Source organism: Curcuma longa, chromosome 11 (assembly GCF_044706935.1).
Source record: "Curcuma longa cultivar G26 ecotype Majalengka, Jawa Barat chromosome 11, ITB_CL_G26_1.1, whole genome shotgun sequence".
In the NCBI taxonomy this organism is placed as follows: domain Eukaryota; kingdom Viridiplantae; phylum Streptophyta; class Magnoliopsida; order Zingiberales; family Zingiberaceae; genus Curcuma; species Curcuma longa.
In genome coordinates, this window is record NC_133871.1 from 26940311 (window position 1) to 26964912 (window position 24602).

The following is a 24602-nucleotide window of genomic DNA, read 5'->3' on the forward strand; positions in this document are numbered from 1 at the left end:
AACAAATTTCTCTAATTGATAAAACTTGCAAATCTGCTCTCCCAGAGAAAAGGAATCAGGTAGAAGCCAGATAAAGAGCAAAGAAAACTCGAGTCGATCGACGAAGGCCTCAGCCATGTCTGCGTTCCAGGAGTTTGGGTTTGTGTCGGAGAGGCGGAGAGCCGAGAAGGCTCAGAAGAGGAGGAAACGCCTCATGATCGCCGGCGCCGTCGCCTCCGTGGTGCTTATCCTCGCCGTGGTCGCGGCGGTCACCGTGCTCTACAAGCCCGCGGATGGGGGACACGGAAAAGCAGTGTCGAGTAAGCATTCCAGCGGTGGCTCCGCCGCCTTATCATCCTCCTCTTCGTCCTCTGATTCCCACAAGGGCGACGACCATGGCTCCATTTCTAGTGCTATCCAGGTCGTAATTAGACCTTAAACATATAATCAAATTCTCCGAAAATATAGTAATTAATTCGATCTTAAAGGCAAGAATTTCAATTGATGCAGATAATCTGCGAACTCACGGACTACAAGAGCACTTGCGAGGCGAGCCTCAAGAAGTCAACGAACGGCACCTCCGCCCCCAAGGACTATGTTCGCGCCGCCGTCTCTGCGCTCGTCGACGAGGTCAACGGAGCCTTCGCTCGCTTGGACGACATAAAATCCGACGACCCGGGCGTGAAGGCTGCCGTCGAGCAATGCCGGGAGATGCACGGGTATGCCTCGGGGGAGCTCAACCGCACCCTGGGCACCATCGACGGCGCGAACTCCCTGTCGAAGCTCCCGGCGCAGGTTCACGAGCTCAAGAACTGGCTGAGCGCCACCGCCGCGTACCAGCAGACGTGCATCGACGGGTTCCCCGCCGGCGAGCTCCGGGACAAGATGCAGGCGAGGTTGGACGCGGCGAAGCGGATGACGAGCAACACGCTGGCCATCGTGGGAAAGATCTCGTCTTTTGCGCCGGTCCTGCATGGTTCCGGCAGCCGGAACCTCCATGAGGAGGAGGAGCACCACTCCACCAACGGAATTCCGTCATGGGTGCCAGAGTCAGAGCGGAGAGTGCTGGAGAGCCGCGCCACGAAGGAGTTCACGCCCAACGTGACTGTGGCGAAGGATGGAACCGGAGATTTCAAGACTATTTCGGACGCGCTGTCTCATTTGCCGGCGAAATACGATGGAAGGCAAGCAATCGCGACCCTGAATTCTCAATCTATCAAACGAAAAAAACTTCTAGTTTTCTCAGCGATTGTGGCGACGTTGTATGAAGGTATGTGATCTATGTGAAGGAGGGAGTGTACGAGGAGACCGTGGAGGTAGGATCAAGCATGATAAACATCACAATGTACGGCGATGGATCAAGGAAGACGATCGTAACAGGAAGCAAAAACTTCGTCGATGGAGTGAAGACATTCCACACAGCTACCTTCGGTAAGATTACTACAAACAAAATAATTTTATATCAACGTGGCTGTAGTTTAGTGGTAAGAATTCTACGTTGTGGCCGTAGAGACCTGGGCTCGAATCCCAGCAGCCACAAAATATACCTCTTTTTAAGGGGAATATTAATAAAAGAAATAAAATTCAGAAAATAAATTTTTAAAAATGAGAAATAAATTTTTTTTTGCCTTTTTGTCTGCTAGCTGCCATCGGCGACGGGTTCATGGCGGTGGCGATGGGGTTCCAGAACACGGCCGGCGCGGCCAAACACCAGGCGGTGGCGCTCCGCGTGCAGTCGGACCGCGCCATTTTCCTCAACTGCCGCATGGAGGGCTACCAGGACACCCTCTACGCCCTCTGCCACCGCCAGTTCTACCGCGGCTGCCTCATCCTCGGCACGATCGACTTCATCTTCGGGGACGCCGCCGCCGTCTTCCAGAACTGCATCCTCACCGTCCTCCGCCCCCTCGACGAGCAGCAGACCATCGTCCTCGCCCAAGGCCGCACCCTCCCCCAGGAAACCACCGGCTTCGTCCTCCACAACTGCCGCATCGTGCCCGATCCCGCCCTCGCCAAGCCCGACCCTCCGCCGAAGCAGCCCTTCCGGAACTACCTCGGCCGCCCGTGGCAGAACTACTCGCGCACCGCCATCATGGAGTCCGAGATCGGCGACTTCATCGACCCCCAAGGCTACATGCCTTGGGACGGCGACTTCGCCCTCAAAACCCTAACCTACTCCGAGTACGGCAACAAGGGCGGCGGCGGCGCCACCGACAAGAGAGTCAAGTGGTCCGGCGTCAAGGTCATCACGCGGGCGGAGGCGTCCTCCTTCACGCCGGCGACCTTCATCCAGGGCGACGATTGGATCCCCAAAACCAACACACCTGTTCGGATGGGACTCTTCGACTAGCGATCCGACGGTGGACATCAAAAGAACCAACCAAAATTTTCCTTTTTTGAAATTTTGCTTGATTTAAAATAATATCATCATAATCAGTTATATAACAAATTTTGAAAATAATATAATATTTCTTTCATTTTTATAATTTTTCCAACTTAATTTTATATGTAATAAAAATTATTAAAATAAAGTTTAATTATGTTATGGTCAACAATAATAAATGAAGTCAATATAGTAAAAAAAATCAAATCGAATTTAAGATTAAACATGAAAAATATGATTAATAGCCAAATTGAATGCATTTTCCCGTGGCATATTATGGAAGGAAAAATATAATTGGATTTTAAATTATAAATAATTAATGTTTCCTTAAGTGGTGCAAAAAAATCATTTTACATCCCATTTTTATAAAAATTAAACAAACAACCCTAATAAGTTTAAACCTATTTTGTAAGAAAAATAAATAGGAGGTGTAAAATAAAATTTTCGCCATCAATATTTAGCAAAATTTTATTATTTGATACACTAATACATTCCCTTTTTGGTAAATCATTTCCGTTATTTCAATAGAATATAAAGCCAATCCATCACCTTTTCTCCATTCCCGTACCGTATATAGCAACAATCTCTCGCGGCGGCACTTTTGAGAAGAAAGAGGGGAGTTGGCGATCGAAGATGTGCGGAGGAGCGATCATCTCCGACTTAATTCCGGCGGGTGGGCCCGCGCGGCGGCTAACTTCGGACTACCTGTGGCCGGATCTGACGGAGGGAGGAGCTAGTGCGGTGGGGAAGAAGAAGAATAAGAAGAAGAACGGCGGGCGGCGATCGGCGGTGGAAGATGACTTCGAGGCGGACTTTGAGGAGTTCGAGGAGGAGCTGATGGAGTCTGATGTGGAGGTACTCAACCACAAGCCGTTTGCTTTCGCATCCAAAGGTATTGTTCTGTGGAGAAAAAAATAGGGTTTTTTTTTTCTTTGTGAACTTTTGTAGGTGTTTTCTTGTTCAGCTTTTTAATTTGCATTGGTGAAAAGGATTGGAAAATTTAATTTCATCCAGTTCTTCTCAGAGTTTGATAATTGGTTTTGATTTCTTACCGAATTTCTTCCCTTTACCAGGAACTAGGAAATACTAAATCATAGTAAGTTTTTATTCTTGTTTGGAGAGATTTATTCCATATGTTGGCAAAGGTGAGATTTGCTTTACTTCCTTTCCCGTTTCTCTATTGCCTATTGTTGCTTCGAGGATGAACATCATTTTGAACAGCAAATATTTTCGAATTCACTGTACTCCTTTTCTTGTTTGGTGACTGTAACTTTTCAATTGCTCCTTTTATGCAGGGAAGATTATGTGGTTTGCTTTATTTGGGGGTTTGCTCCTTTTCATCCAGTTCTAAAGGAGTAATCTTCTGTCTATGATTCGTATTGAAGTCTCGTTTGTTTATCTTTTGCAAAAAAGAAGAAAACGCTTCTTTATATTAAGTGATTTTGTGGAGTATGGAGATTGTTTTTCCCTTTGAAGTTTTCCATCTCATATTTATTTCTTCATTTCGTCTAATGTGGCTATTCTTCCTATTCACAAAGTTGTTTCTTTGGAATGGTTTCACTTTTCAACCTTGGTAATAGATTTTCTTTTATAGGTAGCCGTTGCCTTTTTTGACAATGTTTTGACGCAGTATTTAAGGTGCTTTTTGTATACCATGCTTGTGAGAGTTTGAGGGGGAGAGTTATTGGAATTTCAGTCCTTGAAATGGTACAATTTTGCACACAGTGATCATCCTCAAATCAGGATGTAAATCACATCATTCATAGTAGTTAAAGAGTAGGAATGATACAAAAAATACCATAATATACAAAATAAGAAAATAACATTAGTCTGAATCAAGAAAGTATCAAAGACAGATTTTGAAATAATTAGAGATGAGTTTGGGAGAAATCAAACCAAATTGACTAGGAAGATCAAAGGGAATCAGGTAGGTGATTGACAACAATCTCCTTCTTTGAACACCTTTTCAAATTTAAGATGTTGGAAGAATGTTCAATTTGCATCTCATGCGGATGAAAATTTCTGGTGTCAATTTGGGAAGCGAATCTTGGCGTATGTTGGGATGAATCTTGGCAAGTAGCTGGTGCAAAGTTAGCTGATAGTGTGGAGGATCAACTTTGGCAATTCAGGTGGCTTGGAGATGGTGGTGTATTGTATTTGTTGTCAATATCTAGTTATGCTATCGGTAATTAGGGTCTAATGACCTTGATTTGTTAGAAGGTGATTTCCATTCACTACCAGCAAGTTGTAAGGAGTTGGATGTGGTTCATGTTGTAGGGAGGCTTCAACAGGAGTCTAGTTGGAGGAAGTGAATTTCTTGGGCTTGGACGTAGGTAGATGTGACATCAGTGTGATGTAGAACAACAAGTGTAGAGGAACATGTTGAGGATCACATAGGACAATGTTGTTCTCCAAGTAGAGAATGACTTGGATGATGTAGTTGTCGATCGATGGTGGGAATTCAAGGATGAAGTTTGGGGATCGAAAAGGCTGTGAAGAGGGGAGTGTTGGAGCAGTTCCGTGAGGAAAAGGAAGCTAGTGAAGCACCTCACGCCTTACAGGCGTACTTGCAGTGCATGGAGAAGGCGGTGGTCGTACAATGGAAGAAGCATTGTCATCACCATATGATTGTCATGGTGGAGAAGATGGAAGGGGAGTCATGTTGAAAGAGAGGGGCAAGCCATGATCATCCTAGAGCTTCAACTCAAACTAAAAACACAAGGAATGCACTAAAGGGTTGGCAATTGACTATGATACCATGGAACAGAGTAGGGAAAAAAATTGTTGTATATTGAATCCTGGAAATTGCACAATAGCACAATCGTCATCTTCAAATAACATTGTAAATCCCCCACCATATGTACATGGTAGGCACAAGTAGGAATAATATCAACAAATACAAGGTAATAAACAAAGTAGCAAAATAACATCAATGCCAATTGGGAAAGTTTCATAGGGGATTGAAAAATTATCACGAATCCAGAAGAAATCAAACCAAATCAGATAGAAGGATTTGAGCGAATTGGGCCACTTAGATGAATAAGAGTTATCTATGTTCTTTAATTGATTGTTTTCTTGAGTAAAAGGTAAGAGTTATCTCTTTTTTTAATTGATTGTTTTTTTTTTTTGAGTAAAAGGACTAATGATTGTCACGGCTTGCATGCTTGAATTACTGGTATTAAATGTGTGAACAATCAACTCCATCTTTATTGGTTTGGAAACATAAATTTCTCTCTCGCAGTAAGGGTTGACCCACAGAATGTTTAACAGTTTGATGAAACAAAAAATTAAACATATCTACTATGCTTCAATTTGTAATTTGGGCATATGTTCCTCCAAGGTAGACTCATCCAAAGCCTGCAATAAGCTCATAACTTCAAATTTGTGGCAAAACATAAGGCGATATGCTCTTCTTACCTGGATTCTTTCAATTTCTTTTCAATTCCTGATGAAAAATGGTTAAAATTATTATGATAATGTCACGCTGATGTAATGTGAAAGCTAGCATTTTGAGGCTGTTTAAGTAAAATATAGTCTCTTTATAGAACAATAACTTCCTAGGAGTGTGGGGTAGGACAAGAATACCAAGATGAATGTTTGATTTTACTAGAAAAGCTAAAAAACACACTTATCTTATAATATATAGGCATATCTCCAGTATCCAATAAAATGAGAGGAAATAAATTAAAGATGGTATGGATATGTTCATGTGATTGTATAATTAGACGAGCTGAGATTAGGATTGATTTGTTGGGTAGAATAAGACCAAATTAAATTATTCTTAAGACTATTAATAAAGAAAATGATAATGTTGGTGTTATGGCCTTAAAATGAAGTTCAATGACTGGATAAGATATGTATAGATAACCAAAAATAGATAGGTCTTTGTTTGTTTGTTATTGTCGCCTCTCTGTTGGACAAGTATAAATGTCGAGACTGCTATCGAAGATTATATTCCCTAGAAATGAAAATGTTATATGCTCATGCCTTTTCATTCTTATCATTTTTCTTATTTTTGAAGCAGGAACGTTGCATCCAAACCTGGTTCCTAGTAAGGTTTTCTTTTATGTGCTAGATCGCTAGACTCTTTGATTGTGTAGCTCTATCGCAGTTTTCATTCATTTTCCTCACACTGCAAAATGGTCTAAATTTCAAAATGCTATTCTACTAAGCTGCAGCAAATGCACCACATGCACTGAAACCAGTCGAATTCAGTGGACCTGCAGCTAAGTGTGCCAAGAGGAAGAGAAAGACCCAATACAGGGGTATCCGACAGCGCCCATGGGGAAAATGGGCAGCTGAAATTAGAGATCCTTGTAAGGGAGTTCGTGTATGGCTTGGAACTTTCAACACTGCTGAAGAAGCTGCAAGAGCATATGATAATGAAGCCCGTCGTATCCGTGGCAAGAAAGCTAAGGTGAACTTCCCTGATGAGACACCACCAGCTATTCAAAATCATCCACTGAAATCGAATGCAACAAAAGTACGAGAGCCTAGCCAACTTGAGAAGCTCAACTTCAATAATCTTACCAATTTCCTGAATGAACCAGATCAAGATTTCTGTTCTTTTGACTTCCTTGAAGAGAAAGTACCTATTGAACAATCCATGATCATGAATTCCTTCACCAATATGAAACAGCCTCTACCAACTGGAGGGCGTGCACGCTCTGATCAAGGAAGTAACTCTTTTGATTGTTCCAACAATGACCGTGTTACTGAGGTCAAAACTCCTGAGATCACAGCATTTCTTGCTTCAATCATGACTGGAGCCGATGAAATGGCTTGCTTTCAAGGTTCCCTGCTGAAGAAACTGAAAAATGATGCCGGAGAACTAATCCCTTCTGATAACTGTGCACTCAAACTCTCTTTTCCCACTCCCATGAACTCTGTGCAGGTACCTTATCCAGATGGTGGTAACTCAGACTTTCTAAGTAGTGATGTGATTCAGAATATATGTGATGTGGATCTCTGGAGCTTTGAAGATCTCCTGTCAATGCCAGAGAATAGCGCCAAGGGACCTTATACTATGTAAATAAGATGCAAATGTAAGTCGTCTTCTTCCATTTGAATGCCTAAGCCATTTTTTTTGCCTAAAGTACTTCACATTGTGAAAGATGGTACCTCCCTTTTCCCCGTTTGTTTCAGGCATCAATGCTTTAAGGAGATAAGGAGGAGAACCAGTTGTGTCAGCTACGGCTAACTGATTCAACATTTGGAATATTGATTGTCGTAGGCGCTTGATATATTGCATTTGTTGGATACCATGTTTCGGTTAACTGTTAACTACTAGTCATCAAATACTGTTACATGATGTAGTTGTTACAATTAAAACATGCTCGAACTTGATGCGTGCTACTCTTGCAGTTACTGTTGTAAACTTCCTGTTATTAAACTGTTCTTGGTTGTCTGTTCTCATGTAATCATAAATGTTTGTTTTCTTGTGGCAGTCTATTGTACTCTCAAGTTGTAGAACATAACCCTATTTTGATGATGTTAAAACATTAGCATACATGTTGAGAGATAGAGCATACAATGCATGTCTACTACATCATTGTGAGGGCTGTGCAAGCCAAACACAGGAGCATGGAACTCATGTGGGTGAAGTTACCCAACAACAAAGACATACTGTTCCTCCCTCTGTGTCTAGATGTACCTAGATCAACTCCCAACTCATGCCTTCACTAGATCAATAGAGCTAGATGTTCATGTCTCCATTCTCATGCTCACTGTCCTCTCCTTTGTTTTGTAGTGCCTTGAATATTTTAACACACAATCATTATGCACTTGATGTTCCTGCATGACTGTGAATGAATCAAATCCCACTACCTGACAACTCTGACATCTAATTGATTTAGACCAAACAATAGCTTGAATCACTTCATCCTTTCATGATAATGGCATTTATTTTATTTTTCAGAAGTGCTTACGTGTGTGTTTCAGCTCCCTTGGTTCCTGCAGCTGATTGCTGAAGTCTTTAGATGTCAACTTGTTAGCTGGCTCAGTCATTAAGACTAAGTGGCTAATTAATTTGGCTTTGTTTGGTGGTCATAATTAAGCCATCTTTAACATAAAGTTTCAGCATGTACTAAAGCCACTTCAACTGCCAGAGCAACTAAGCTTTCAGTTTTGTGTTCTTAAAGATCATTAGCTACCACCATAGCCAACCTTTAAGGTTCCTCCTACTGAAATGGAGTTTATATTCCTCTTAGGATCACATGAATTATGACACCCAAAATCATTTATCAATTTAATTAGAAAGTAATATTTTATTTATAAATAAATCAAAATTTGTTTATAATTATAAACCACTCACCAGCTTGTCTCCTTATCTGGCAGCTTCCCATCTTGCCGGTGGTAATTGAGATAGGCCCCACTCTTCTTCCTCATGCATTTAAAATTGAACTGGCAGTTGAACTAGTTTTTTTTTTAATTATTATTTCTCAATTTCAAGTGATTTTAAAAATAAAGTAAATTTATACCTGAATTAAGAAATATTAATGTTAAAATATATTTAATTAAATAATTTATACGTTAAATTGTAACGATCCGGCCCGTCCGCCCGAGGGAACTCTACTTATCCCGACTCCTATTTTTCTGTTTGTCATGGGCCGTCGACCATCGATCGTGCCGTTATCTACTAGGATTAAATGAATTTTTGCCTTCCCCAGATTCGAACTCTAAACTTTAAAGTACTAAAATTCTCACTTGGTTACCAGATTCAAGGAACTTTAGTACTTTAGCCTGCAGGTCTAGAGTTCGAATCTGGAAAGGCAAAAATCCACTGGGCATGGGTGGAAGTCCTAGACAGATAACGGCACCCCGCCCGAGGGGAATTCTACTTATCCAGTGGGACCCTATTTTTCTGTGGGTCATGGGCCATTGACCATGAACTGGAACCCCTGCCCAGTGGATGTCTTTCCCAGATTCAAACTCTAGATCTACATGCTAAAGTACTAAAGTTCGAATCTGGGGAAGGCAAAAATTCACTGGGCAGGGGTGGAAAGTCCTAGTAGGTAATAGCACGGTCGATAGTCGACGGCCCATGACCCACAAAAAATAGGAATTGGGATAAGTGAATTCCCTCGGTCGGACGGACCGGGTCGTTACATAAATACTGCTAAATCTGAATTATAAATAAAATAATATTTGTTAATATTTCAATTAAGGGAAACCGGTCGAACCGGTTGGTTCGGTCTACAAAACGCACTGTCCCTAGCTCCCTTTACATACTTCACCACTGCCTTCCTCTCCCAGCTCTCCTTCTCCCTCCGATGGCGAGGACCGGGAAGCTGAGCAAGCTCAAGTGCATGATCAAGCGGTGGCATTCCTACGGCAGGATCTCCGGCCGCGGGGCCTCCTCCTCGGCCGTCGACGAGGAGGAGGAGCACCAGCATCTCTCCTCCTCCGCCAGCTCCTTCCACGGCGCCGACGTCGTCCCCGCCGGCCTCCACCCCGTCTACGTCGGCCGCTCCCGCCGCCGCTACCTCGTGGCCGCCGACCTGCTCCGCCACCCGCTCTTCAAGGTCCTGGTCGAGCGCACCGGCGGCGACCTCCCGGCCGCCTCCGGCGGCGGCACGGTGGTGGGCTGCGAGGTGGTGCTCTTCGAGCACTTGCTGTGGATGCTGGAGAACGCCGAGCCGCCGCCGGAGTCGCTGGACGAGCTGGTCGATTACTACGCGTGCTGCTGATTGATTAATTAAAAATCTAATTAATTAAAGCTGCTGTTTGATTAATTAATCGCCGATCGAGTTTAATTAATTCTTAATCGAGTCGCGTTGCTTCGCGTGCATGGTGCCATTTCTTGTTCTAATCTCTGTGTTTTTAATAAAATTGTGTACATTTTGCTGTCAATAAGTATGATTAATTTAATTACTCGACAAGGTCCATTAATCGAATCTTAATTATGAAAATTATCAAAAGAAAGGACATTGGAGTTTGTTGACGAGAGGCCTCTTTTGAGTTCTAAGAGCTGGCACAGCGTTAATTACGGAGGTGGGTCCTTAATTGTTTTAATTATTGGTCGATAATTAAAGATTACGGACATTCCTGCTGCCTACGTGGCATGAATTGATTTGCTGAGGGATTATTAAAAGATTATTAAATAAATAATTGATCGTAGTTTGGAGGAATCCGATGGAGTTCCTCTTTTTTTTCCTATAGATTTAATTAATTAAATAAATAATAATTTAATTAAATCATAATCTGGTTTGGATTTGGGGTATTAATTAATAGTTCGATGTGCGAGATTACAAATCCTACTAACTGTCCGTTTAGATGTCGTGTCGGCCCATCCCTCGTCAGGACAATTTTTATAATAATGATAATAATAATAAATTAAATGATAAAAAATTAAAAAAGAAAATTATAAAAAATGGCTTTTAGAATTTTAATGAATTTATTTTGATTCCCACTAACGACGCATAGGTTCCATAGTCTCGTTATAATTTGAGCTCGATTGAGGTGACCGAAAGCTAATATGAATAGTTTAACATTGCCTTCGGGTATGATTGAATTAGTTATTGTAGGATAAACTTGTTGAGGTGAGCAAAGGTCAAATTTTAATGAAGTCGAAACAATGTCTTTCTTCGTAATGGTCAATTGTAATTTCTCGAATTACCTCCTCATAAATAATCATGAGGTCAACTGTGTGAGACTGTTATAGTGGTGGATTCTATTTTTTGTTGAAGCTTAAGGTGATCATGCATGATTCGATTTTGATTTTGGACTCTCTTGACTTAGTTTAGATACAACACACTTCAATTGATTTTTGGAGGCTAAGGTTAGTTCTTGAGATGTGAGTAATAGTCCATTCAAGATGGATTTTGCCTATTGTAGGGATGACAATTTCGTCCGAATTCGATCGAGGATTCGATATTCGATCCGAATAGAGAAAATCTAGAAGAATTTTTTAGACCTGATTAAATAATCGAGTATAAAATTTTTTCATTTCATATATAGAATAGATTACAATTCATATCCAATCTAAATATTTAATATTTATTAAGAATTTAATAAAAATCTATAGCTTCATCAAAATAATTTAAATTAAAAAAATACAATTATATGTTGTTGGGTAAGATATGAATATCCAATTTTCTAAGAGTATGAGGATGAGAATGAAAATTGAATACATGATGAACTACTGAACTAGAGGTAATTATATAATAAGTGACGATAAGAATAGAGGATATTAAAAGGCCTCTTGAACTGTTCTGCAAAAGGAAGAGGTAATCTGCCACCCCAGTGGTTTCATACGGTCAGCCCCACAACCAAGATATTGTCTTGGCTTTGTGAGATTCGAACTCTTGCCATCTTCTACAATTCTGTTCCGTCGTAATCAACTCAACTTGCTCCGGGGTCTTCTATAGCTCTGCTCCGTCGTAATCAACTCAACTATGTCCCAGGGGCAAGGCCCTGAATTGAACTGTGGATGATTGAATTGGGAAGAAAATTAATGATTTTAATCTCCTCATTTGATAAGTCAATTATTCAATTACGCTCACTTTGGGCTTACATTTGATTAGCATTTGGACCATGACAAAGCCCAGTAAAACAGAGGCCCATTAATCTCCCTCTTTACGTATTTTTTAAATTTAATATTCTTTTTTTTCAAATTTTTATAAAGTGTATTAAAATCCAACTACAATTAAAAAAAGGAAACTCACGTGACCTACGAATGATTATTTTGCCAAATTAGTAAACTGCACAATTAGTAGCTGTGGATTGTAATAGACAGATAATAAAAATAATAGGAAATTGGCTACTATTATTACATAAATAAAAATGATAATTAATTAATATGGTCATGGGCTCTAAGTCGGGACTAAATGCCATAACATTATTTAATGCATTCAATGGTTTGAAATGTACATAAACGCCGAATCACACATTAAATTGCTTCCCATCGGATCGTAATCAATTTGATTGACCCGAGCCGGTCGAAGACTTTCTTTGTCATCAATTAGTCATCAAAAGGTCGGTGCAATCCGACCAAACCGAGCCGGTTCCTATCGGTCGGTCTATTTCCCACTGAGTTCGCTCAGAGCCAGGCTCTCAAACTTGAACTCCCTAATTTACCCTTCCTTTGTTGTGAAATAGACACATTTGCCACTGGTTTTTGGCGCATTAATAAATTTATATTTACCTACAAAATTCACGTGTAACTCGATATTTCCGAAGTTTGAAGCGACTTTTATGATTAATAAATTAATAAGCGAAAATCTTCTCGACGAAATAGTGTGTATTTTTCGCTTCACGTGATAAAGGCTTGTGCGATAGTGCAACAACTAAATTAAAACAAAAGGAGATATTTAAATGTACGAGGGTAAATTAGTCAATCGAGTACCGAGTCGGTGGGCCGGTGAGCGTACCGCTCCGCCATCCCTTTCTCCATCGCGCATCACAGCTATAATTAGCTGGACCCAACGGCCCATGTTACGAAGTACCATAATTACCCCTGTTTATTTCTAAATTAACTAATTTACCTTGTCCATCGCGATACGGAGTTACGCCGACGTGAAGGGTATTTTCGTCCTCCTTGAGATTCGTGCTAGTGTTAGAGCAATCGTTGCCGTTGAAGTAAATAATAAACACAATCTTTTTTAATTTTTAATTGATTTATTTTATTTTTTAAAAATTGGGTTTGTTACTTTAATGGGTGGAGTTCTCATGAGCAAAGCATGGCGGAGGGAGGTCGATTTATGGAGATGAGAGGAAGTGGGGCATTAAATTGTTTGATTAATGGAGGAAAAGTATAGAGATCGAGGACGATCGAGATAGGGAGGGAGGGAGGGTGGCGCACCGGGGAGATGGGGAGGACGCCGCCGTCGGGAGGCGGAAGCAACCGGAAGTCCAGGCACCGGCGGATCGCCGACATCCTTGCCGAGGATGAGGAGTCCAGCGATGAGTCCGTCGTCCAGGGGTGTGGAGGCGCCGGTTACAGTGGCGGCGGGGGAATGCTGCCGGTTTTCCTCAACGACCAGAGCGATCTGGTGGAGGTGATGCTGGAGCTCGACGAGGAGTTGATGGTGGTGCGGAGCGTCACCCCGACGTCGGCCGCCGCCATGGGGACGCCGTTCGCGGCACGGGAGTCGTCTGGGAGCTTGAGTCGGAGTTCGTCGACGGCGTCGCGGATACGGCGCAAGTTTTCCTGGTTGCTGTCGCCCACGCCACGTCGGACCCTGGCCGAGATGCTGGAGGCGGAGGAGGCGGCGTCGGCGTCTGGGTCGGGTCCCCTCCCGCCGCCCGCTGCGGCCATGTCGTCGCGCGAATCGCGGCGGATACGGGCGCGGCTGGAGCGGACGCGATCCGGCGCCCAGCGGGCGCTGAAGGGGCTACGATTCATCAGCCGAACGACTGTGGGGGCCGCGGCGGGGGATGCTGGAGAGCTCTGGCGACGGGTGGAGGCCCGCTTCGCCGTTCTCGCCAAGGATGGCTTGCTTTCCCGTGAGGACTTCGGCGAATGCATTGGTCCTTTTCTATCTCAAACACGCTTATGCTATTTCGAGTCGGAATTGGGTTAACGCCCGGTGAAATTCATCCAAGCACCAGAGAGGTTTCATTTCTTAGATTTCGTCACTAAACAGGAATGGTGGATTCGAAGGAGTTCGCGGTGGGCATCTTCGACGCCTTGGCGAGGCGGCGGCGACAGAACTTGGAGCGGGTCACCAAAGAAGAACTCCACGATTTCTGGCTCCAAATCTCAGATCAAAGCTTCGACGCTCGCCTCCAAATCTTCTTCGACATGTATGTATCCTGTAACAACTTAAGACTTGTTACCAGAATAAAATCTCAATTTTCTTTTTCTTTTAAGAATTGATTGTTTGTAGACTTTATTCTTCTTCTTTAATTTGTTCTGTTTGTGTTGGTACTAGACTTTGTTCATCATCTTTAATTTGTTCTATATATTTGTGATAGGGCCGATACCAATGTGGATGGGAGGATTACAAGGCAGGAGGTCCAAGAGGTGAGCTAATTGTAGCTTCTTCAATATCATTGTTCCGATGTGATTTCAAAGAAAAACTCTTTGTTTGTGTTCGATTGCAGTTGATAGTTCTGAGCGCTTCAGCTAACAAGCTCGCGAAGCTCAAAGAGCAGGCAGAGGAATACGCGGCTCTCATTATGGAAGAACTGGATCCTGAAAACCTTGGCTACATCGAGGTGAACGTCACACACCATAATTTTGTTTTCTAATTACCGGTCGATCGATTGGGAGTGGAAGACCCTATTGATCTCGGTTGACTGCAGCTATGGCAGCTGGAGGCTCTGCTGCTACAACGGGACACCTACATGAACTACAGCCGGCCGCTGAGCTCCGCCAGCGCTGCGGCGTGGAGCCAGAACATCACTGCCGGCGGTGGATGTGGGCCGAAACAGCAGCATCAGCGGCGGCGTCCCCGGTTCAGCATCCGCCGGGCTGCGGATAGGCTACAGATGGCGGCGAGGGAGAACTGGCAGCGGGCGTGGGTGGTGGCGCTGTGGATGATCACCATGGCAGCCCTGTTCGCCTGGAAGTTTGCTCAGTACCGGCACCGGTCGGCGTTCAGGGTGATGGGCTACTGCCTCCCCGTCGCCAAGGGTGCCGCCGAGACGCTCAAGCTCAACATGGCCCTCGTCCTGTTCCCTGTCTGCCGGAACACCCTCACCTGGCTCCGCTCAACCCGCGCTCGCCTCTTCGTCCCCTTCGACGACAACATCACCTTCCACAAGGTAGGCAAATCCGACGCTTTGACGTACCTTTCTCGCAGATATACGTTCAGTTCAACGATTCGATTCCTCGAAAGCTTTCTTTAGTGGTCTTCTTCCCTCTTTCTCTCCATGAGTTGTCAGAATATCGCAAAGCTCCCACCTTTTTACGCTCTCATTTTACCTAGACGCCCCCGCTACATTATGCTGCCACCTCTCACGGTGGCCGGCATTTGATTGTGCCTACGTACCGGCGGCGCCGTCGCCTACTGTACCAGGGGTCCGAGCCTCTCATGCGACGTGTCGAGGTCCCCGCTCGCAGCAGCTGTACTTTGGAGGCCACTGCGGACCTCGTGGCGATGGTGGGGCACCCGCGGCTACCCACCGAAGCTCTTGTTCTCTTCCCTATGTTAATTGTAACATGGACTTCAAGTCCTTAGTGATGTGCCTCACCGGAGCACGATTGATCATCATTTTATTACTTAATGAGACGTTGGAATTTTCATGATTTCAGATGATCGCGACCGCCATTGTGATCGGTATTCTACTACACGCGGGGAATCACTTGGCGTGCGACTTCCCACGGCTGACTAACGCGTCGCCGGCACACTACCAATCGGTCGAGAGGTACTTTGGACGGGAGAGGCCGACGTACGGGAGCTTGGTGGTGGGGGTGGAGGGGTTGACGGGGATTGCAATGGTGGTGCTGATGTGCGTCTCCTTCACCCTTGCGACCCATCGCTTCCGGAAGAACGGCGTTCGCCTCCCCTTCCCTCTCAATCGCCTCACCGGCTTCAACGCCTTTTGGTACTCACACCACCTCCTCGCCCTCGTCTACCTCCTCCTCCTCCTCCACGGCTACTTCGTCTACCTCATCCACAGGTGGTACCAGCGAACGGTATGCGTTATTTCATGAATTCCTCGCTATCTTTTTCTTTTACCTTGCAATCTAGAACCAAGTTAGAAATTTGGAATTGGGAATTTTTTTTTTGCATGGATTAAGTCGATAGCATACTTAAGAAATGCCCTTAAGGAAGATTTACAAAGTACCAATGGGGAAAAAAAAGAAAGAAAGGAAGAACACTTGACTTTCTCCACGTTCAAAATCCGGGACCATCGATAATACCAGCTGGAATAGCTGACAGGTTTGACATAGGGGTTATGTATTTTATACTGTCCACTTCTTTTTTTCTCCCGATTCCTACTTTTCTCCACATGTATGACCATTAAACTTCTAATTTCTTTCATCAAATTAAATTGATGGTTGACTGTAGAGTACCCTGCGCAAGAGTTTGATACAGCTGAGGCAATAAATAAGTATTTATTTTGTTAGTGTTGAACTCACCAGAGGCTTGGGATTTGCGCAACACTTCACATGAAAGGATATGTGTTGTTTTGCCTTATTAAATTCCAAAGTTAGGTAGTGACTTCACCTTGCAATTATTGAGGTGGGCCCTAGGAGAGGCCACTGTATCGTTTTATATCTTAATGATTAAGAAACTCTTGCTGTCTCGTTAGAGAGCATGTGGTAGTCATACACCTAGGAGCATTGTCAGTGTAAACATGAGGAAGATGGGTTGAATTAAACTGACTAGAAATTGTGGCATCATTTTGACAACAATTAATAAAGTTTGATATCCATTTTACTACACTTTCTACATGTTAATTTGTTGTTTGCCATCTTATGCATATTGCCTAATCTCTTTTTCTGTTCCTTTTTGAAAAATACCTATTAATTCTATCTATTAGGAATCCGTTCAAGCTTAATTTAATCATTTCTCGATTAGATTGTTCTCTGAGCATAGGTATGACTATCACCTTGTATTTCTTGTCTGTTTGTATGTCACGTTGCACCCCATTTGGTGAGTCATTTTTGTCAGCTTAATTACTCAAAAAACCTCCAATGAAATTATTCCTTCTGACTTTTTGAACCACTAGTGAACCCTACTTTCTTGTTTCTTTTGGCCAATAAGGCAAATGGAATATGTATGGGTGTAGTTTTGTTATAATTATGTTTCATGAAATTCGTCAAAATCAAAAAACAGGTGCAAGTGCAGTTAGTCAACTCGTTGATAGGTCAATGATTGAGCCAATGGGATGTTAGTATGATGACACGGATTGTGTCACTTGAGAATTCTCGAGACAACTCTTCCTATTGTTGAGGCATCCTTTTCGAAAGGATAGGATGGCCATCACCAATGATTTACTTTTAGCCATTGAAATACTCCTTCGAGTAAGGTAGGCGAATCACTATTGTCACTTATTAAGACACTCCTTTGGATGATGACAATCCTTTTCAAGTAGGCTTATTGGAATTTTTAGGTCGAGGCATTGAACACTTTCTCTCTAAGATAAGTGCTTATGATTTTGATTATTGACTCGAAAAGGACCCAAATTTTGAATTCTTGCAAACATCCGAAACCTCGGAACTTTTTAGAGAGTAGAGAAGGAGAAGAGCTCAAGAGGAGAAATTGTAACTTGAGTCAATAGTGATTTAAGCAAGAGTAGCGAGAATTTATTTATAATGAAGTGGTATGCATAAGGAGTGAAAAGATATGACTTGTGATTCAAAATAGGAGCGCTTCAAATTTTGAATCCTTGCAAACTTTTGAAATCATTGAACACTTTAGAGAGTAGAGAAGGAGAGGAGCTCAAGAGGAGAAATTGCAAATTGAGTCACGAGTGATTTGAGAAAGTGTAGTGTGATTTTATAATGGAGAGATAACCACATGGGGGGTGAAAACACACTTCAACAAGGTAAAAGCTCATTTTCTACTATTCAAATATTAATGCACCAAATAGTGCCAACTGCTTTTGACTCCATTTGATACTATTGTTGTGGCAGAGAAACATGCGAAGTCATTAGAAGAATCGAGCTCTTCATTTGATTTTTGATTTTGACCAAATGATCAAAATTCATCTAGTGAGGAACTTTTAATTTTGATTAAAACAATAAAAAATGTTTACTCATGGCATCATGAGTGGAACTTCTAATTTAAGACAATCAAAATCATTCATTGAGGAGCTCCTTACTTGGTTTGAGACTGAGTTGGGCTTTCTAATTGGAAGCCTATTATGCCACCACAATTGAGTTTAGTTGGTATAACTTAGAGATCTTTTGAGTATTGCATGTTTTTCCCGTTTGGTTCTTTGCAATGGGGCGTCAGTTAGTGGTTGGCCTGTAACATGTTGTGGTTTGTCTATTTACTTTTCTTTTTTGGACATCATGCACCAAATAAGACCTACCACAAGCCAAGGTTGGCAATTAGGGATAAAGTCACTGCTTCTTGTTTTATTGTTTGTCAAATATAACTGTGCTTATTGAACCATTTGGACAGTAGCACCTCAACAAAACTGTGCTTGAGCAATAGATCTCTTTTTGAAACATTACCTCAACTAGAATATCATTGTGGAATACAACTAAAAAGTTAAACCATTTTCTCATATGGTCAGCCTACTGTAAGCCCTCAATTAATCTTTGTAGTCTTTTTGTCTTCCATTTATTAAAAAAAAGTATGTTTTTTTTTCCAGCTAATGTAATTGCAATTTCTATCGATTGAAGTACGACTGTGCTAATCATGTGGTCCTCTGGACAGAATTCCTTGTATCAAGTATGCATAGTTATTGTACTTGTAAAGGCCATCAAATTAATTAGTTAATCTAATTATCCAAGTGAATTAAACAGACATGGATGTACATCTGTGTTCCGTTGCTGCTCTACGTAGGGGAGCGAAATCTAAGAGCTTTCCGGTCCAAAGCTTACTCTGTCAAGATCTTAAAGGTAAATGCTTCTTTCATCACCCCATTAGTGTCTCCTGTATTTTTTTGGACTGGTGACAATATGCTCATGTTATCCTTCAACTTTCCCAGCTTTTTATTGTTGAATAAAGAATATTGAACAATTTCAATTAATGTGATGAACTGATGTGACGTTATTAGCTATAACCAATTCCTCGATGCAGGTCTCATTACTACCAGGTAACGTGCTAACGGTGACAATGTCCAAGCCACATGGATTTCGCTATCGAAGTGGACAATACAGCCGCATCATAGGATGACTAGTGTACCTGTTAGTCAAAAAACTAAATTGATTAATTTGACAAATACAGAGATGTAAACTAATAAAAGCACTTCACAATAAAATCGAAGTACATTGTACCAAAGTACTGAGTATCTCCAAACCTACAATTCAAAGCAGTCACGGAAGTAAACATCACAGATGCAGTGATTGTGTTTTGCATGACATTAATCTAAAGTCTGTAAGTGCAAAGAGGCAATGGAATATATCAAATAACCAACCTTAACCAGAAACCTGACTGTAAAACAAGTAAATGAACAAAGAATATAAAAAGAAAGGATTTTAGAGCCAACTGATTTTTTAAGTGGACTTTCAATGGGAAAGGCCTGGAGTCAGGTTAAGCCTCACTATCTAAGGAGCTGTAAGAGATAACTAGTTCTAACTCAACTTACATCTTTGGAAGGGAATAATTCAATTCTGTTGATCATCAGGGAATTAACAGCCTCTAGCTTCATTGATAGAAACTAAAATAAAACATAGAAAACTATTAGCTTCAAAGTTTCAAATTTAGTAGACAACGTAAAGGAAAAGTAATGTCACAGGTTGGACACTGCATACCTCAACCTGATGCTGTAAGGCTTGGAAAAAACTTTGCACCTTTTTACATCCAAGAACAATATCTTGGAGAATCTTCATTCTCTCACTGATCTTTTCTCTCCTAGCCTAAAAATAACATATCCAACACCATAGTGAGTCAAATACAGTAGTAACAAACAGAAGTTCTATTACAAAAACAAGGACTATGAAGTACATCAATTCATAACTTTAAAGAGAAAGCTTATATCTATAATCATAGCATGTGTGCCCCTAAGGATTTCAAGAACACAATCGATGTAAAATTTCAGGCAAAATTGGCATATACAAGTTACGACAGCAACAAATGTGATGCACAATCTCTATTAAAAGAGGAATTATCCAAGAATAAGGCAACAAAGGCATAGCAAACTAAAATTTCCTGTATCTCAATGAATGAGACATGCAGCTGAAATTCTGCTTGATTCTTCAAAGTCTCAATTTTTATAAATAAAGAATTCATAACTTGAGGGATAAGACATGTTTGAGAACCATCCTTACATGCAGTTCCCAAGTGTATGTTTTTGCCCGTCTGTAGCGAATCAAGTTGTTAATGCTGTAAGTATTTCAGGCTACATTGCACAAAGATTTTTACCCATCTGTACTATTAAATATTCTGATACGACTTAACTTGACCATATGGGAGAACAGTTGCATTGTATCCTTGTATCCTTGCATTATTAAACACAGGAACGAATTAGATCTCAAGAACCAAAAATATAAGTGACAAAACTAAAGAAGAACAAAGAAAAATCATCATTTTTTTGTTTTCCTTTTTCTTCAGCAGATAGTTTATCTAGATTTACATTATTCACTCAAGGAGAAAGTCGATCATTTAATTTCGCTTTTTCAAAAAAAAACCCATAAAGATGAACAATAGAGAGATGAGAAGACAAAAAAAAGAACCTGTGGTTTCCCGGGGATGACGGTGACACAATCCTTGCACCCCTGCTGGCGCTCATCGCCGATGAGAGGCCTTACGTGCACCGCCACCTTCACGCAGCAATCCTCCCCGCTCTCCACCGCCATCTTCCTCGAAGAGCACACTGATCACGCGCCGAAGACCATGCGACGAAGCTAAGCACGACCACCCGATCCACTCCGTTGTGAAATTTTCCAGATAGAACAGAAAAGCAAGGGGTCATGTGCGCGGCGACCGATGTTTCAATTCGATCACAAATTAGCAATCGATTAAATTTCAGTCGCTAAAATAGCGACCGAATTATTTTTAGTCGCTAATTTAGCGATCGATATTAATTTGGTCGCTAAATAGCGACCAAAGTGAAAAATCGGTCGCTATTTTAGCGATCGAAATTTAATCGGTTGCTAAATCCGTCGCTATTTATGAGATTTTTTTGTAGTGTCTCAATTTGCCACAAAACAATATCCGCATGTCGGAATGAAGTTACTACAAAGACACCCACTCCTGGAATAGCTTTGATGTTATAGGGAGAGAACCAGAGAAGAATATGATCGTCAACATGTTAACAAAGGATGAAAGTGGTCGTGGTGCATTGAAGGTAATTGCCATTGTTGGGATGGGTGGCCTGGGGAAGACTACACTTGCTCAGCTTGTTTTCAATGACGAGGGGGTGAAAGCTCATTTTGAAAGTTCAAGAATGTGGACAGTTGTTGGGGCTGAATTTGATCCTGCAAAGATAATGAAGTCTGTTTTAGAACAGGCTACTAATAATCCATCGGTCAACTTCTTAGAAATGGATTCAGTGAGAAAGAACATAGAAAAAGCATTATCTGGGAAGAGATTTCTGCTCGTGTTGGATGATGTATGAAATGAAAATGTATCAAAGTGGAATGTACTGAAAGCAGCCTTAACATGTGGGGCGAGAGGAAGCAAAATTTTGGTGACAACTCGTAGCCAACAGGTCTCTAAAATTATGGGCTCATCCAAAACCACCCACCAAATACAACATTTGTCCGGATATGATTGTTTGTTCTTGTTTCAGCAGTTTGCATTTGGAGGTCAAGCAGTGGATCAAAACTTGATGAAAATTGACGAAAAGATTGTTGAAAAATGTGGTGGGTGTGCCCTTGGCTGTCCATTCTCTTGGTAGCATGCTCCTTGGTGATCTAAAAATTCGAGAGGAAACTTACTGGTCCTGAGTAAAAATTGAAGAGTGAAATATGGCAGCTCAGATAAATTTTTTAATAAGATGAGGAACAGAATGTGGTAGTTGTACTAAAGTTGAGCTATGACAGTCTCTCTCCACAATTAAAGAAGTGTTTTGCATTTGGCTCCTTGTTTCCCAAAGGCTATACGATGCGAAAGGATGAATTGATAAAGCTGTGGATAGCAAATGGTTTCATACGTTCAAAAGGAAATTTTGATGCTGAAACAGTGGGCAACCATGTCTTTGATGATCTTGTATTGAGATCATTCTTTCTCTTGGCACTTTCCCGTTATTTTGAAGATGTAACCAAGTGCACTATGCATGATTTGATGCATGATCTGGCACGATCCGTATCTGCAAATGCATATTGGAATTCTTATCAAGACTCGGTGGAAGATATTGGAATCAGAATATATCATTTGCAAATATATAAAGGAAAGCTACCAGATATGTCTCAGGTCTTAAGCAAGAAACCATCGTACTTGCGCACTTTTGTGTCCCTTATGCCTCGATATTCATGTTCTTTGAGTATCAATCTGCTTAAAGTCTTCTCAGAACTAAAATATCTACGGGCGTTAGATTTAACTGGCTGTGGCATCAGGGAGATACCGCCGTCAATAGAAAATATGATACATTTGAGGTACCTCAACTTACATTCCAATAAAATTGAAATTCTACCTGACTCCATAACCATTCTCTCCAATTTACAGTATCTCAATCTCGGTTTCAATTGCGCACTTCGAGAACTACCAAAAGAGTTAGGGAATATGCAAAACCTTCGGGAGCTTGATTTAGAAATGGATTATGAATTGACACACATTCCCTGTGGATTATCTCGACTAACTAATCTTCGAAGTTTACCTGTCTTTATTGCTGGGGACAGAACTGGCGCATGCTCAATTTTAGAACTTGAGGATTTGAAACTTTGTGGAGAAATGCAAATTAAAATTTCCCATGATTTTAAGAATTATTCTCGATGCAGAAGAAAAACCCTGAAGAATTCAGATCTTAATAAACTATTCATAGAGTTTAATGGTTCACAAGATATGACAAGGACATGTTGGATGATCTTTGTCCCAACACGAGCTTAAAGAAGTTGCAGATATCGAACTATAGCAGCCCAAAATTCCCAACATGGTTGATAGAGTTACAATTGCCAAATTTGGTTGAAGTTGACCTCCACTGTTCTCGTGGGCATATTCCTCCGTTTCGAAATCTGCAGTCTCTTAAGACGCTTCGCTTCTCTATGCATGGCATTACACACTTGGGCGCTGAGTTCCATGGATCCGGAGGCTTTCCTTCCCTTCGAGAACTCTACTTGGATGAGATGGATGATTTAGAGGAATGGTCAGAGTCTCATGATGTCGATGAGTTGTTCCCTTTATTGCAAAAGTTGATAATTTCCAAATGTCCTAAATTGAAAAGTATGCCGAGGGATCCAACACCTACAGATATCACACTGCAGTGAAAGAATATGTGTCAGAAGACTAACTTCTCTTTCTGTTCTCATAGTGGATAATACACGACGTGACATCTCTTCCAAGTGGCTGCATCAGAAATCTCACATCCTTGATCGAATTACAAATTATAATTTGCAAGCAACTCCAATCTCTTCCTGGGGATGAAATTCAATACCTACAAATGCTTCATTCATTAACCATTGAAGGGTGTATTAAATTGGCATCCTTCCCGTCAGAAGTGAGACATCTCAGTTCTCTTCGTGTTCTACAGCTCTCACAATGTCCAAGTATAATATTGCAACCAGAAGAACTCGTACAAATGTTGAATTCAGTAGATTATTTCCAAATACAGATTTAGCTGAACATATTTGTCAAATATGTTTTAGCTGAACTTGTCGAACCATTTGAACTGTAGCACCTCAACGAACTGTGCTGCTTGAACAATGTTATCACATATCTGTTTATAAACCTCAATTGTACTTGTACAGGCTGTTAAATTAATTAGTTAATCTAATGATTTGTGTTCCATTGCTGCTCTATGTAGGGGAGCAACATCGAAGAGCTTTCCGGTCCAAAGCTTAGTCTGTCAAGATCTTAAAGGTAAATTAATGTTTCAATTCCATCACCTTTTATTACTATCTTGTATTTAAATCAGTATTGTTAACTACCTTACTATTTGACACAGGTGTATTCTATTGTGGAGCACCAACTCTAGCAAAATAAATGAGGAATTAAATTTGTTCAAGAGGAGCAATCTATATATTTTCTCTAATTGTGGTTGCGGTTAAGACTTAAGAGCAAGTTAAATCCTCTTGCTTAATTATATATCCATTGGCATTGTTTTATCTACCATTACAAATCTTTGTGATGTAAATTTTCTATGATTAGTTGGCATTGTATTATGGTAGCTAGGGTGGTTAGTGAAGGGGAGTTTTGAGCAAGTGCTAATTTTAATACTCTAGATGCTTGGGCATTTTGTAAGTTGTTTTACCATTGTTTAATTTGCTTGGATGTTGTAAAAGCCAATTCATTAATATTGATTTGGTTGTCTTCCATTCCCAGTCAAAGAGAGTTCATATGTGTTTTAAGGCCATTGGTTATATTTGTAGAGGTTAGTATATGGCATGAGTTTTTTTTAACATGTTTATTTATTTATTTTATATAAAATTTAATTAGGTGAACTTAATATTGATGATTTAAGCTAATTGTGATTTGTTTTTGAAAAAGAAGATAGATTGTAGAATTTGAGTCTTATCTTATTGCTTAATATTTAGTTTTATATTAATAATAAGGCCAATCCTTAAAAGAATCGATAC

At 41.2% G+C, this 24602-nt stretch overlaps 4 protein-coding genes, 1 non-coding gene and 1 pseudogene across 6 annotated transcripts; all 6 read left to right on the top strand.

Moving 5' to 3' along the window:
• The first annotated feature begins 115 nt into the window (after positions 1 to 115).
• On the top strand, positions 116 to 2329 carry LOC141836927 (putative pectinesterase/pectinesterase inhibitor 13). Its single transcript, XM_074724399.1, has 4 exons — positions 116 to 400; positions 490 to 1163; positions 1250 to 1410; positions 1623 to 2329. The coding sequence occupies exons 1-4, from the start codon at positions 116 to 118 to the stop codon at positions 2327 to 2329; spliced, it is 1827 nt and encodes a 608-aa protein (XP_074580500.1).
• Positions 1447 to 1518, top strand: TRNAH-GUG (transfer RNA histidin (anticodon GUG)). Its single transcript has one exon. It is a non-coding gene; the product is annotated as a tRNA-His (tRNA).
• A 615-nt stretch (positions 2330 to 2944) lies between the features above and the next one.
• LOC141840644 (ethylene-responsive transcription factor 1-like) lies at positions 2945 to 7769 on the top strand. 2 transcript variants are annotated; one of them, XM_074728691.1, is made up of 3 exons: positions 2945 to 3254; positions 6535 to 7407; positions 7508 to 7769. In XM_074728691.1, exons 1-2 carry the CDS (start codon positions 2996 to 2998, stop codon positions 7392 to 7394), a joined length of 1119 nt encoding a protein of 372 aa, XP_074584792.1. In that variant the 5' UTR covers positions 2945 to 2995; the 3' UTR covers positions 7395 to 7407; positions 7508 to 7769. The 2 variants fall into 2 exon arrangements, with proteins under 2 accessions (XP_074584792.1, XP_074584794.1); XM_074728693.1 differs by having other exon boundaries at positions 6541 to 7407.
• Positions 7770 to 9633: 1864 nt separating this feature from the next.
• On the top strand, positions 9634 to 10152 carry LOC141841655 (auxin-responsive protein SAUR78-like). The gene has a single exon (XM_074729838.1). The coding sequence runs from the start codon at positions 9634 to 9636 to the stop codon at positions 10048 to 10050; it is 417 nt and encodes a 138-aa protein (XP_074585939.1). The 3' UTR covers positions 10051 to 10152.
• A 3078-nt stretch (positions 10153 to 13230) lies between these two features.
• Positions 13231 to 24027, top strand: LOC141838528 (respiratory burst oxidase homolog protein E-like). Its single transcript, XM_074726036.1, has 8 exons — positions 13231 to 13831; positions 13948 to 14107; positions 14279 to 14327; positions 14408 to 14521; positions 14609 to 15070; positions 15561 to 15944; positions 18732 to 18827; positions 23972 to 24027. The coding sequence occupies exons 1-8, from the start codon at positions 13318 to 13320 to the stop codon at positions 23999 to 24001; spliced, it is 1809 nt and encodes a 602-aa protein (XP_074582137.1). The 5' UTR covers positions 13231 to 13317; the 3' UTR covers positions 24002 to 24027.
• On the top strand, positions 22835 to 23644 carry LOC141838529 (disease resistance protein RGA2-like; annotated as a pseudogene).
• Positions 24028 to 24602: the final 575 nt, after the last annotated feature.